Below are 15,248 nucleotides of genomic sequence, written 5' to 3' on the forward strand. Positions count from 1 at the left end.
TATATATGATGAAAAATGAATAAATTGATTATTTATATTTTTAAATAATTATTCCTACAAAACTGTATATAAGGAAGTCCACCCATGGATGGATACCCATGTTAATATATTATTATATCTTTCTTCAATTATATTTTTGACACATTTTTTATCAAAATTTACTCAACAATTAACACTCAAAATTGTCAAATTATTAATATTAATATATATGTATTGAGTTAAACCAAATGGTTGTAGGATCCGTTTTAATGGAAGACATGAGTGGTTTTCTCTTTAAAGGAGAGATCGAAGTTGCAACATACTGAGAAATTAAAATAGAAACAACAGTTTACACTTAGATGAGTTAAAATTAAAAAGAACATAGTGTACACACGAGAGGTTGCATCTATGTATTAACACCATTTATTTCCTTGAGAGTTTTGAGGGAAAATTTGCATGCTTCGACTGCATCTTCAATTGAAAGGAAAACTGAGTCCTTCCCAATCTTGTCTATGAATTTTCCAAGAATTAACTTTTCCATGACCGCCAGTCTAGGGTTTATCAAAATCATCTACCCATGCACAAAACACTAACATACATTAGAAATCTTTTTAATTTACTCGAGTAAATTACAGGGGTGTGGCTAACGTTTACACTCATTTTTAAAATATTAGCCGGATTTTCAATTCACAAAATGGTGGCAGAATTTTATTTTTGCTTTGCAAAAATGTGCCTTCCGTCAAGACCGTTAAATTTGCACCGTTAACTCAATTAAAAAACATAAATTACAGGGGTATAAAGGTAAAAATACATTTGTGTTTAAGAAAAATAAATAATAAAAAGAATACCATAAATCCCCCGGTACCTGTGCCTGCACGCCTGCCCCGTCCCCAACTTCATCCCCCGTCCCCAACTTCATCCCCCCTCAAATCCCCTCCTCCAACCATTTTTAGAATCTCATCCCTGATCTATCTCTTCCTCCTCCTAATAGCCGCACTCTTTCCCTCTCCATCTCTCGCCAAAGTCAAAATCCTAAAAATCGTCAACGACGCCCGACCCATGATCTTTTTCGAGAAATTCAAACATATTAAGTGCATACATGACTAAATCCTAAACAACATGTGATTGAAAATTTGGGGATTTGTGATGGAATTGATCGGAAATTTGGAGGTTTGTGAATTTGCAATGTATATGTTAACCGGAGAATTGGGGGGTCTCGGTGGAGGCCACCACCGACCGCATGGTAACGATGTTAGTGCAAATTTGGCGGCAGACGCATTTTTGAAAGGCGGAAGGTAACTTCAGCCACCGTTATGTGAATTTGAAAATTCGGCCAATACTTTGAAAGTACGTGTATACTTTAGCCACACCCCAGTAATTTACTCAATTTACTCTAATGAAACTCGGTATGTGCATGTACTTTTTTCCTCTGGCTGTAATACCAAAAGAGGAGTTATAAGCTAAGACACGGGTGCATTAAAATTAAAATTTATGCAATTATATATACTTCATCCATTTGAAATGGTGCATTACCTTCATCTTCTTGGCATTTATGTTCTTTTCAATTTCAAACAGAACTTCCACGCCTGTTGTGTCAATTGATGTAACTCCTAGAGATCATATATTATAATTATTAGACTAATTGTTTAATTAAGCAAAAAAATAAGACATTAACCTGCAGGATATCTGCAGTGTAGTATTTTTCTTACCTCCAAGATCCAACAAAACATATTCAGTTTCATTTTCTTCAGGGTTTGAGATGTCTTGCTCATCTCTAATGTATCTTGAAATTCTAGCAGAAACAAGCAAAGTGATATAATCAATATTGAGCACTTTACATATGAACTGTGTAGGAATAGAAAAGTATAGATAGTAGACCTGTCTCTTAGATAACTACAATTAGCAAAATATATAGGAGATCCAAGTTGTAAAAGCAGCATTCCTGGAACTCCAGTTGCACCAGGATATTGCTCGACGTCACGATACAACGACATTGAGTTTGATACATTTCCAAGCTTGCAACTAGCAGGTCTTGCTACATATAAAAGTGCTCTTGCTAGTGCAATTCCAACCTATAAAGTAGTACATTTACATTATGTTAACTTTCCTAAACGAAGCATTAACAGATCAAACAATGTTGTAGAAATCGTTAATATACCGAGATCATTATCCCCATCTCCATGCTAATGAAGATAACACCAAAAAATGCAGCCATGCAGATAAGAAAATCAAACTTGTCTGTCTTGAAAAGGTGGAAAGCTTTTTGATAATCGATGAGTCCAACCACCGCTGATATTATAATAGCGGAAAGAGTAACAAGTGGAGTGTATTTGAAAAGAGGAGCCAAGAAGAGAAGAACCAACAACATGCAAAAGGCCATCACAACATTTGTCATTGCTGTTTTAGCACCAGCATTATAGTTCACTGCTGATTTCGAAAATGGTCCTACACAAAAGAGTATAAAATTTTATAATTGTGGCAGTTGCTAATATATAAGCATAAAAGTATAATCAATTAGTTTTAGACCCAGTATACATACCACTAGTCAAGTAGCAAGAAGTAAAAGATCCAACTATGTTCATGAGACCAAAAGCAATCATCTCTTTGTTTCCATCAGTTTGTTCATTATTCATTATAGCAAAACTCCGGCCAATTGCTATTCCTTCCTATAAATATACACATTTGATTAGCAGAAGCTACAACTTTCTGATTGCTAATGAAAAATCGGAAATAATTAAGCTTTTTAGGCATAATTAAGAAGTTTTCTTACTGCTAGAGCAATAAAAGCTGTGATAATTCCGGCTCTTATAGGTGCAGATATGTATTTTGGATCGAAATTTAATTCTTTGAAGGATAGAGGATTGAGCCCTCTTTTCAACTCACCAACCTGCAGTTTCATCAAAGTTGAGTATGGGATAATATGGGATATTAGAGTTAGAGTAAACATGCACTTCTCTTTTGAAAAGAGTAAGCTAGCCAGGGGGCAGGGACCAGTGGTGTCAATTTGTATGAATCGTCCGAATTTAAGAGTCAACCTATGAAGTATATGACACAGAAAAGAAGCTTACAATTTGGATGCCATGTTTCTCAGCATGTGCGAAATAGGCGAAAACACAACCGACAATAACACACACCATTGGGGCTATTGCTGATACCCAAAACAACTTTGGCCTTTTCTCTTTCTGCGATTTCATTATTATTGGAAATTAAAGAGTCAAATACAACTGTATAAACATAGTAACTTTGTAAATTAAACAGATGCATTGCATCTATATAAACATGTAGCACATTTTTTGTTTTGGTATGTGTTTGAACGTCGACAAGTTTAGAGAGAACTTACAACATATCTAGTGAAGAGAAGAAAAACAAGGAAGATTATCCCCACAACTGCACTCTGCCATCTCCACTGTAGGATAAGAAAAGTAGTGCTTAGATTAAAGGAAAAAATAATTAACCGCGTTGAATTAATTAGTCAATAATTGTGCATTCAGTTGGTAAACCACCTGTAAGAAGAGAAAACAATTTAGATCTTTCTTTGGTATGACAAAAAGGAGAAGTAATCGATGGAAAAGGGTAACCACTAGACACTAATACTATGCTTTCTGTAGCCTTTCTTTTCATGTCTTTTTAAAAATTGACTATGAACATTGATGTGAAATTCCTAAACTTGAATGTAGCCTTAAAAGGGCAATTTCTTTTTAGTCTTCGTAACAGATATATGCATGAACTTGATGACAAAAATATAGGTTTAATGGCTTTTTAAGCCTGAAGCCTTAAGGGACAAAAACGAACTTGAACCACAAGTTATATTGGTGCAAACCTTAAGACTTAAAAGGTCACTAAGCCCAAAAATGTATTTGTACTGTTTGTTATACACACCTCATCTGTCTGGCTGAAAACAGCTTGCAGAACGTCAACGATACTGGTATGGGTTGTGAAATGCTTTAATCCGAAAATGCTCTTTAATTGTTGTAGGCAGATTAATGTTGCAGTCCCTCCCATAAAACCAGTGATAGTAGCATGTGACAGGAAATCTACTAAAATCCCCAATCTGTATACAAAATATTAAGTACGATTACTTAGGGCTATCAAACATTATAAAGAAATGAAGACAAATATGATAAGTCACTTCTTAAGTAATTGATTTCTCCACCTTAACAGCCCCAAAGCTAACTGAAGCAGGCCAGATATGAGTGTAGCAGTAAATACCAGACCAAGATACAAATCAGAATTATCTATGGGCGACACTTTTTCTTCCATTGTAGAAGATATAAGCATAGATGAAGCTGCAAGAGTTCCAATTGCAACATACTTTGAACTACCAAATACCGCGTAAATCAATGGTGGGACAAAGCTTGAATCTACAACAAAACAACGGGCACACATAGTTGTATAAGATATGAGCGTATATAATGTGCAACATGACAACGTCAATGCAAGTATACAGTGCAACATTTATGTAACACAAGTGACAAGTGCACCTCTAATACAGACACACACAACTTACATAGGCCAATGATTGGGGGAATATTAGCAAGCTTGGCATAGCTAATGCCTTGTGGAATAGCAAGGCTAGCAATGGTAATTCCAGCAAGAACGTCATACTTAAACAATTGTAAATTGTATTTAGGCAACCATTCCGACGCTGGTACAAAATAATTTAAGGCTAATTTGGCGCGATGTGAAGAAGTAGGCTCTTTTTTGAAGAAGTAGAATGGATCATCAGGAAATAAAGTCTCCTTGAATCCGGATTTAAAGACGGTGGCAAAGCTTCTCGGTGATTTAAAACTCACCTTGTGATCATCACTGTACCCTGTCATCTCCTCCTCTGTCAAATGCCAAAGACAGTTAAGAAAATAATGTAATGAAGATTTAAGATATAAGGTGGGATTGCAACTATAGGGGGATGGTGCAAGATTTATATAGGAGAATAACTTAGTGCAAAGTGATAAAAGTATGACAAAGATTGGATAAGGTAAATTTTCTTGGCAGTAAAATGGATTATGATTAAGATATATCTTATTTGTAAATATGAAAGGACAATGGAATTTCAAATAAATATTTCAATTAGGAAGATACTAATTTCAAATAAATATTTCAATTAGGAAGATACTAATACTCCTACTTTAATAGTTTTTTGCAGTGGGAATCTTAATCAAATTACTGAAATCACGATTAAATTGCAAAACGCAGAGGCAACTTGTTTTGACCCTTGTTTTTAGTGGATCTCTGTTGTCATTAGAAGAACCATGATTCAGTTTCTCATTAGCCAAATTCAGTGCAACCAATTTGAGCAATTTATTGATGTCACTTCATTTGAGATACAATTTGGTACCTCTGGGAATACTCATTTAGAGGTTAAAATTCGGAAGCTTAGAGAATTAAAAAACAAAAACATAAAAAAATACAATCAATGTATTCTTACGAACGACTGTTATAACAGAAAACATCAAACATGAGTACGTGAGACATAGAACTTGTGTGGTGAAAGTGCAACTGCGTAAACAAACATCAAGACGCAAGTGTAAAGAGATTGACATTACTCAAATGTATCATTATCTTACTGGCTAAAGCATCATGATCATTCTCAGATTCCGTGTTCACAATATTGTGTTTGGTATCCGGTTCCATGGCCTAGCTGAAATTATTAAAAAGAAACACAAATTAAATTTCTTACAAAAAAATGAATTATACAAGTAACAATTCCCAAACATGTGATTATTTAATTCGAAAAGTTTGTCTGACATTAGAAGGAATGAATTGATAATTTAATAACCTGATATTCCAATGTGTGAGATTTGTTGGAGTGAGTGACACCAAGTGCAGTAACAATATTTACCCCGTTGCAGTTAGAAAATTACCCAAAGCAAGCACAAAACAGCCGAAGAAGAGTTGAGTTTAATATAACAAACCAGATTGCTCGCATAATGGGAATTCACAGGGCATGTAATCGGATCAAGGATAACCTTTTTTCTTTTCTTTTTTCTTTTTTAACAGGAAGGAGTCAATAATCTACTCTGGATAAGATGTAATTTTGCATGCATCCACAACCCAATTTTCTTTTCCTTTTTTTTGGACAAATTGCTGCCAGTAATCAATTTTCCGAGGAACCTAGAGTTTCAAATACTTTGAAAATTATCAATTTTTTAATTTTTTTATTAAAACATTTAATGTTAGTTGTTCCTTTCAAACTGCTGCTGAATCCACGGAAAGAGATCTAAAAGATCCTTTTTCCTTTTCTATATCATACTATTTTCTATCAAAGCAGTTCGAAATATATAAATTTTTTTCACTCGATTTTTCGATATTCTTTTTTATTTCTCATCAAATGCACCTATTTCCTATGTTATTAATTCAGATATCAGATTTGTCGAATTAGTATTCATGTACTACGTTTATTAATTATAGATCAGCTCATGTGCATTACATGGTTTAAAAAATGTTTTATATTTACAAACAAATTATGTTTAAGATTTTATTGATTTTTTTATTAAATACAGTAAAAAAAATTTGTTATAAATTCAAATATATTAAATTAGTTAAAAGTTGTGACACATAATATGATATCAATACTTAAATTTGAGATAAATAAATTCAGTTTCTGTTTAAATTTCTAGTAGATATAATCCAAATAGAATGTTAAAATAAAGCACTGTAAAATAAGATTGCTAATAAAAACTGACGTCTTCTTCATTATTTGTCCGTGTGGTAATTAATGATTTTTTCCAAATAATTTTAATGTTAAAATTTAATTTTTTTGGAAATATAATTTTACTTTGTTATTTATTTTGAATTTTTAAAAAACTTAGGCTGTCATCCGAGAATTTGTTAAAAACTTAAGACTTTTATTCAAATCTATACTATATTATAATAGACGAAACATTAAAAGTTTGATTGTCGGTAGGTCGGTACTTGCTGAAATTACTTAATTACCCTTACTTAATTGTTCGAATTCTAATTATTGGATCGATCAATTCTAATTCTAATTGATATTGAAGTCAACTTCATCTATTACTTTACCAATTTCAATTAGATTTTATATTGAACTCTATATCACTATAATTTATATTAAATTCAATTTCTTCTACCTATTTAAATTTTAATTCATATTGAGTTTTATATCATTCTAATTTGTTACTTCGGGTTAAATTAAATTTAAACAAACTAAATATAATTCTTAAGATTTGGTTGATATATAATGTGACTCGAGTTAAGATAAAATAATAATATTATCAATACTCCTAAAAAAATATACTAATGAATTTGGATAAACAAAATAATATATTTTATTTATCCAAGATAAAAAAATACATTATACAATTGATTCAGACTATATGCCTCTAAGTTCACAATCCTATTGTGATAACTTAGTTAAGTCAAACCCAATAGTCAAAAAGTATCAATATACTTCAACAAATCTCCCACGATAGATAGGAGTACTTCGCTTTGGCGAATCCACTCCTGGTCGATCTAGGGGTTAACGCATTGGACTCACTGTAAGGCATCTGATCAACTTAATATTAACTTTAGGGTTTTGTTAATTTTAAAACGATCATGATCTCATCATAAAGAGATTCCCAATTTTTCCTTGAATAAAATACTTTAAATAAATATTCGTCAATGGTTTGATTTTCAGGTAGTGAGGGAGTCACAATGGTCTCGCTTAAAACCCACAACCTTACAAGTTCAATGAACTCGCTTTTGACAAAATTGCCCCATGTCAGAAACAAAGAAAATTTATATTTTATTTCGTGTTTCATAAACACGAGAATCTCATAATCGTTTGTTCATTTTAAAATCTTGAGTCGTTACATATTTTATCTTATTTAGAAAGCATGGCATGGGTGTCGTATCTAGTATCTCATACATACATCCTTAATCTAATTAAGTATGCATCTTTATAAACTACTCTACACATACATTTATCATATGCTCATATATATGTAAAGTGTAATAAATAAACATGGTTGGTTATGGATTTATCCTATGTGATCTTCATCAAGCTAATGACAAAAATCTAGGTCAATCTAAGGTAAAAAATAAATATAGGCTAACTATTACATGTCTTCTTTCTTGTATTGCTTCCTTGGATGGCCTCCGTGTGGGATTACCCTTGATCTTCAAATCTTCATGTCTTCATATAAATTACAAGAATAAAATATAAAACTAATCTAATGAACTTACAAGAAGAACTCGACTTACATTCGAGATTTAACAATTACAAGATTAAACGACATGCAAGCCGTATTTGAAAAACCAAAACCATTAACCTAAGGTCATAAGCCATAACCATCCACCATGCTCAATTAACACAAAATAACATGTTAAAACACATAATCTGATCTTAAAATATCATACCCAATATGATCTAATCATAAAAACCAAATATTGAAAAAATCAGAAAATTCAAAATTAAATCTGATAACATTAAATCGCAAATTAGAGGGTATAACGACGTTAAACGCCATACAGATCAGTCGATAATATCTTTAGCTATCCAATTCAGAATCGTATCAAATACGATTCTTATAATAAGAACAAACACAAAACATATATATATATCAGTATATATACAGATTTTATAATCATCATATGATTATACAACTCTCATGAATATCATATATTCAAAACATATATATACATACGCATATATAAATATAACAACATGTAAAATATACAAAATCGCATACATAATAGTCATCGAATATTGTATACATGTTATCATCATAAAACCAGTTAACATATAAACGAATTAAACACTTTTCGCAAGTAGCCCTGATGCCATTGTAGGGTTTCGAGCACATAAACGTGACGGAAACAATTATTAAAAACGTAAAAAATCAGAATTTTCGAAACCCACCACAGGATTCATGCGAAAAACATATATTTAATTCATAGATCAGATTGTTTACCTTAAGAAACTTTACCAATTGGTTGACTAATGGAGATCCAAAGCTTGTTCAATCACCACGCATCCCGCTCCCGCGATCTACGCTCTATCGGTATCCACAAGAATGCTTGAACTCAAGGATTGGATGTGTACTAGCACAAACCCATTTCTTCTTACTCTCTCCATCTTCTCTCTTGGTGGCTAGGGTTTTACTAAAAGTCTTGCATACCAAAAAATCAACCACACAAGAGATATTATATAGAGAGTAGAAAAACAAATTATAACTCTTAACTAATAAGGAGTTATTATTAATTCGAAATTCCTATTTGCATTATAATTAAGTCTCACTTAATTATTTAACAAATAAATTTCATAATTAATATTAGTAAATTTGAGTATCATTATTTATCTAATTAATTAAGTCAAACTTAGTTAATATTATAAATAATTCAAATTACTTTAATTTAATTTAAATCCAATTTTAATTAAATAATCCTTCAAGCATTTTTTTTGTGACCCTATAGGTTATTATTACATTGGCAATGAATTTTAAATCTAATTTAAAATCATAAACAATGAGCGGCATCTAGTAATACATCAATGCTACCCAAGTAATAATAATTGAATCGGTGATCGATTAAACCTTTCGTGAATAATGTATAATGTAATATAATCCCTTTAACCACATATTATAGATTAAACTAGAGGCATATAATGTGTCATCCTCATCAATGTTTAATCCAGGTTTTCTTGATCAATGAGTACACTATCATATCAAATCAACATTTGAGCGTGGTCACGCATTTCATAGTCTAGCTCACAAAAGAGGCCAATAATATCACTCCTAAAATAGGAGGGTTAAATCCCTTCTAGATCATTCATATTTCTCATACGATTCATAATATACCCAATGTCCACTTTTATCATTACCCGGTCAATGATAACTTTTAATGGAATCAATGTATATTAATTCTCGTATAGAAATATAATGACTTCAGGTCTAAGGACCATTACATCACGATCACTGTGAGAATTACTTATGACACAACAGACATGTAGAATCTCACATTGGGTCTGTCCAGCACCATGTACATGTACATTTTCCTGTGTCTTTGACTTTAATATCAATATATCTATGATCAATGAGATGTGATCATCAGTCAAACAAACACACTAGTCTTAATACATTATTATTGTCCCTTAATAATAATACTCGACTGAAGACCTTTAGGATAATCTCATTTTTAAGTTACGTACTTAGAGATATATAATTGCATATCATATTCCAAGGATATTTATTAATCTAACATTTATATCGCAGTAAATTAAGAATTAATTAATTTTAAAGGGAATAATCGATAGAACATAAATATTAATAATCCAAATGTCTTTAACTAAAATATCATAATGTTGTCTCTAGGGCACAAACACTAACAATCTCCCACTTGCACTAGAGTCAATCACCTATGTATCTAATACTCATGGAACTTGTATGACCATCATGCTTATGCTGCGACAAAGTCTTAATCAGTGGGTCTGCAACACTATCATTACTATGCACTTTACATTTATATCTCCTTGATCATTAATCTCATTAATAAGGTGATATCGCTTACATGCCTAAACAGTCTCCTTGGCTGTTTCGAAAACATCAATATATTCGGCTTCCATAGAATCATCAATGTTCTTGTTGTGAACTATTGTAGCTAACATCAATTCTATTTAGACAAAATATAAACCAGGCATAGACACATAATTATCCTTGTCTATCCATAAATTAGGTTAAGAAATTAGTATCAGTGTAACACTTTACAACTAGCTCCCTATCTTCTCCTTACACCAAAAATAAATCTTTAGTTCTCTTTCAGTACTTAAGAATATTCTTGAAAACTATCAAGTGACTCTCACCTGGATTAGACTGGTATCTAATCGTTATACTCAAAGTATACGAAACATCAGGATAAATACATATCATTGTACACAATTAAGATCCAATTGCTGACGCATCTGGAACTTTCTCAAACTGCCCTTATCACCTAGTGATTTAGGGGGCAATTATCTTTTGAGATCACTATCCCATAAGACATGAAAACTTATCCTTTCTTTGTCTCTTACATCATAAAATGATGTAATACTTTATTAATGTATGTACTCCGACTAGATCGATTAATCTTTTCAATCTATTTCTATAGATCTTGATCCCTAATTTAGTTGGTAGAATATCATTAACAGCTGTCCATAACAAAATATTTTACTTTTGGATGAATTTGGGAGAAATGGAATTTAATCATTATTCAATCCCCTCGCTAAGTTCTTGTTTATCCTTCTTTTATAATCCCTTTTCCCGTTTTTACAAAGCAACCATGTAAATGAATAATAATTCAATCCCTAAACTCATCCAATTAAATAAGCATAATCTTATTTAATCAATTCCACTAAATAAACATAGCCTCGTGTTTTAGGTATATGAATTAGACGTTCCTCTTTTGTAGGTTTCTCATGTATCCACCAAAATTTGGAGCAAGTATCCAGCTCTCGCAACAGAAAGCTTCTTCCACTCCATTGTTAGTAGTGCCAGTGACAAGTTAATAGTCGGAAACATACTAAAAAAGAAACAAAAACTTGCAACACAATTTGACGTATAAGTCAATAGACAATAAGAATGAGAAGTTTAGCCAAACAGCCCACATGAGGAGGACCCCCAAAATTTGCAATAGAACTTGTATTCTCATTATTTTGGGAGCAGTTTGCAGTTATCTAGCTCTCACAACAATTCCCGGAAACACCAACACAAATGATATCATGCATAGACTCTTCAAAGTACTAATACATATACGAAACATAGTTTTCTTTACTTATTCAAGAAGAAAAAAGACCCAAAAGACACATTAATAGATCCTTTCCGGTTTACTCTACATATGTCTTCAACTGCAGAACAGTCTACTCCTCATCAGTACTTTCTCCATCCTCAAACCCGGGATCGTCTTCAATTTCAAAAGGTGGTTCACACTCCATCATCTGAAATATATGTGATAATCTTGAACTTGTTAGTAAAGAAAAAGATTTACATATAGGTACATGGATAGAAGGAAGGGATGGGAATAAAGGATTACCTCAAAATACAGCTCCATTCTGTTCTTAAACCTTTCATGAACAAGCTTCAACTCCTGCAAAGCATCCTGCCACCTGATTACATTCATGCCTCAGTTAGTTACTTAGTTGAGGGGTCATTAAGCTGTAACAGTCACATCATCAAAAAACTTGAAAAGCTAAGAATTTGTCAAGAGATGGTTGATCAATCTAAAATAAATTAAGTCATGCTACAGAAAAGGAATTACCTCTGAAAACCATACAAGTCACTTGAAGAATCCTAATAGTGTAACATCTCAGACAAATGAATATTATTAATACCTTGGACTTTTGGTCTGTGAGTGGTTTTACCTTTGAGTATTTCTGCTACCCATGCACAGTTCCAATTGATTTACCTTTATGAGCACTTTATTAGCTCCAACACTACAAATAATTGCAATTGCAGTTGATGTTTAGTGCAAAAACAACAATAACAAGCACACTTGATACAGTACTGTTAAACATATGCCAATTGTCCATTACGGCCTATAAAACTTAAAATTCTGTAAACTACAGACATTGTAATGTAACATAACATACTTCCTCTAACAGTTTTCAAAAACTATATATATTTGCATGTCATAAATGATATTTAAGTAATCTATGAACACCTCTTATTAGTTTTCTTGGCAATCCCTCAATTTCCATACCTGACGGAATGCTCTCTGACCCGAAAAAGTAAATTTTGCAGAATAAGAATATCAAGAGGATCCTTCTTTCTGCAGAACATCAAAATATGCTATAAACCTCTAACAGATAGTCAACTTTTTTAGGAAAGTTACTTGAAAACACTTTAATTTTATATAAAGAACTCACAATTCTTGTTCCAGATTTGTGAGAATCTCTGCAGACGTCTCAAAGTAAGAGGCTAGCGCTCCTTTCACAAAGAACTCCGAACCATGTTTCTTTTCAAAGTTTTCCAATACAACAAAGTTATTATTTAGGTAACCCTGCAAAACCAGGGTAATTGATTTGATAACACTAAGGAATTAGTAACATGTAATTTACTCTTGAAATTATGATTATTCAAAACAATAATATACAAAATGATTTGAGCTCAAATGAATTGAAGAAAAGAGAAATAGCAGAGCACAGAGTGCTACTAAAGAAAATAAACTGGAAAAAACCTCTTTAAACAGGCGTTCCTTGGTCTCGGCAATCTGTTCAAGCATTCGATCACAGTCCATCCTGCTGAGTAAAATTCTTACTACTAATATTGATCTGTTGCACAACTGATGAGGAACACAAGAGGGATTTGTATAGCTGCAATTAACGTCAGCCTGCAGTTAATGTACCTAACCCCCGAGTTAGTTTCATAGTATGCTACTTCTGCATTTAATATTTTTCGCAACAACGTTATTTAGTCAATATATTACTACTGATCGATTTGAGCAACTAATTAATGCTAAATAAGATATACTTGAGTCACACAGCTGTATTTAGTAAAACAAGTACACTTGCTAAATCACAATCTCCAATTTAATCCCTACGAATATCACAAAAATTGGATTTATCTATAGTGACTTTGACAAACTTAGCTGACAAATTGTCGTTTGCCAATTACTTCAACATCTACCAGCTAGCCGTAAACGCTGTATACGAAAGAGATAAAATTGATATTCTACATTTGATGATGGATATCCTTTTCTTATTAAAATTACATAAATACTGATGGAGCGTCCAGTCAGCCGCATGTACTCGACCTTTCCAAATTTTAAGTCTGAAATAGAGTGTTCATCATCCATACAACATATTTATGTAACGTTAACGTGTGCCCCCACTAACATAAAAAAATTTAAAATTTTTTATTAAAATTTTAATATAAAATATGTATATTTTATGAAGTGTCTTCATTAAAAAAGTTAAATGCTTCTATAATACTTGTAAATATTTCATCATTTCAATTATATTTAGTTTTTTTTTAATATATGATCATGAGTTGGAATTAAATGATTTAAATACTTATGTTATGGATAAAAACTTAGTGTGTATTAACTGCTGTATTTATTACTAGGGTTCGGGAGCTCAAGCCCTTTAATGGATGCTCTCGTGTTTCATAATTTAACTTTGTCTTTACGAGATGCCTACGTATCTCTGTGAATTAGAGAATAAGCCAAAAAATGTAGTTCTGATTTGTGGGGTGAGATCCTATATAGATGTTGAGAGTCCTTGAATTGGACTATGGAGATCTCTTGGAGGCCAATCTCCAAGGAATTGTATCCTTATTTGGACTTTATCATCAACTGATTTATCTCTTATTAATTAATTTCGTAATTAATTAATATTCAGGGTTTTGGCCCATACTATTTGGCTTAACTGTCATCCCAACTCTGGTATAATTAATGCGATATTAATTATGCAATCAGGGTATATTTTACTCCCTATCACCTTATTTTTAGCATTTAAATATAAAAAAATTCAAAAAGTCAAGTGAAAATGATAAAAAAAATTAAATTTGGATCACAGACTCATAATACATTCACTTAATTATATGATGTTGGGAAAACAATAGTACAACGATTAAATTAATATAACGAAACAGTTATATAACGAATAACAAGAACAAGGCAAATCACCAATAACGAATACAAGCCACGAAGGTCGAAAATATAAAATAATTGGAAACTCTTAAATAAAACAAGACGAGGAAGAAAGCTTATCGTAATGAAGATTTCAACACAGCTGAGTCACCAATCCCTCAAGAGGAAGAGGCTGTTCTTGAAGAGTTTATTGTCCTCACTTACTGTGTCCAGAGCCTGCAATAACCCTTCGTGGATAAAACGACAACAGAACACCAGGCTCACAGCAGCACGATGTTCAACGGCGATCAGACCTCAGTCGCCCAGAAAACCTATGTATGTATATATGTATGTATGTATATTTTTCACAGAGAGAGAAGGGAGATGAGAGGAGGCTGCTAGGGTTTTATAGATGTGTATATCTATCTGTATATAAATAATGTTTTTAATTATTAAAATCCTAAAAACGTAGTTTATCAGTTTTAAATTAAAATAAATATTTTACTTAAAACATATTTCAATATGAATATTATTTAGAATTGTAACAGTTAGACAGGCCCAAGCCCATAAATTATAGGCCCGCTAACAAATTCTAACACATAATATTTATATCAAAATAGTATATTAAGTCACTATTTATTTAATTAAAATAATAGTAAAATTCCTCGACCAGGTCCCCTCGCGTATGCGAGACGCGAAGACATTTGCCCAAATCGCGACCCGTCCCGACC

At 32.2% G+C, this 15,248-nt stretch overlaps 2 protein-coding genes across 2 annotated transcripts; both read right to left on the reverse strand.

Annotated features, from left to right (window-relative positions):
- Positions 1-223: 223 nt before the first annotated feature.
- On the reverse strand, positions 224-6,000 carry LOC141724595 (putative sulfate transporter 3.5). The gene is made up of 14 exons (XM_074526801.1): positions 5,756-6,000; positions 5,544-5,617; positions 4,487-4,807; positions 4,133-4,340; positions 3,859-4,030; positions 3,320-3,385; positions 3,048-3,161; positions 2,750-2,866; positions 2,519-2,645; positions 2,138-2,424; positions 1,858-2,051; positions 1,689-1,771; positions 1,513-1,589; positions 224-550 (listed from the first exon to the last, which is right to left on the reverse strand). Exons 2-14 carry the CDS (start codon positions 5,608-5,610, stop codon positions 386-388), a joined length of 1,998 nt encoding a protein of 665 aa, XP_074382902.1. The 5' UTR covers positions 5,611-5,617; positions 5,756-6,000; the 3' UTR covers positions 224-385.
- A 5,576-nt stretch (positions 6,001-11,576) lies between these two features.
- LOC141724596 (pseudo histidine-containing phosphotransfer protein 2-like) lies at positions 11,577-13,384 on the reverse strand. Its single transcript, XM_074526802.1, has 6 exons — positions 13,126-13,384; positions 12,815-12,948; positions 12,649-12,717; positions 12,311-12,382; positions 11,983-12,055; positions 11,577-11,887 (listed from the first exon to the last, which is right to left on the reverse strand). The coding sequence occupies exons 1-6, from the start codon at positions 13,183-13,185 to the stop codon at positions 11,810-11,812; spliced, it is 486 nt and encodes a 161-aa protein (XP_074382903.1). The 5' UTR covers positions 13,186-13,384; the 3' UTR covers positions 11,577-11,809.
- Positions 13,385-15,248: the final 1,864 nt, after the last annotated feature.

The sequence above is a fragment of the Apium graveolens genome, chromosome 5, assembly GCF_009905375.1.
Source record: "Apium graveolens cultivar Ventura chromosome 5, ASM990537v1, whole genome shotgun sequence".
NCBI classification, from domain to species: Eukaryota; Viridiplantae; Streptophyta; class Magnoliopsida; order Apiales; family Apiaceae; genus Apium; species Apium graveolens.

What these genes read in the sequence shown, in the direction of transcription:
- LOC141724595 (XM_074526801.1), bottom strand. Translation starts at nt 5,610, where the DNA reads ATGGAACCGGATACCAAACACAATATTGTGAACACGGAATCTGAGAAT. An exon ending in TTAGCTTTGGGGCTGTTAAG is followed by an intron (nt 4,031 to 4,132) that starts GTGGAGAAATCA and finishes TTTTGTATACAG; the next exon opens with ATTGGGGATTTTAGTAGATT. An exon ending in TTCTCTTCACTAGATATGTT is followed by an intron (nt 3,162 to 3,319) that starts GTAAGTTCTCTC and finishes ATGAAATCGCAG; the next exon opens with AAAGAGAAAAGGCCAAAGTT.
- LOC141724596 (XM_074526802.1), bottom strand. Translation starts at nt 13,185, where the DNA reads ATGGACTGTGATCGAATGCTTGAACAGATTGCCGAGACCAAGGAACGC. An exon ending in GTCAGAGAGCATTCCGTCAG is followed by an intron (nt 12,383 to 12,648) that starts GTATGGAAATTG and finishes AATTATTTGTAG; the next exon opens with TGTTGGAGCTAATAAAGTGC. An exon ending in GAATGGAGCTGTATTTTGAG is followed by an intron (nt 11,888 to 11,982) that starts GTAATCCTTTAT and finishes CATATATTTCAG; the next exon opens with ATGATGGAGTGTGAACCACC.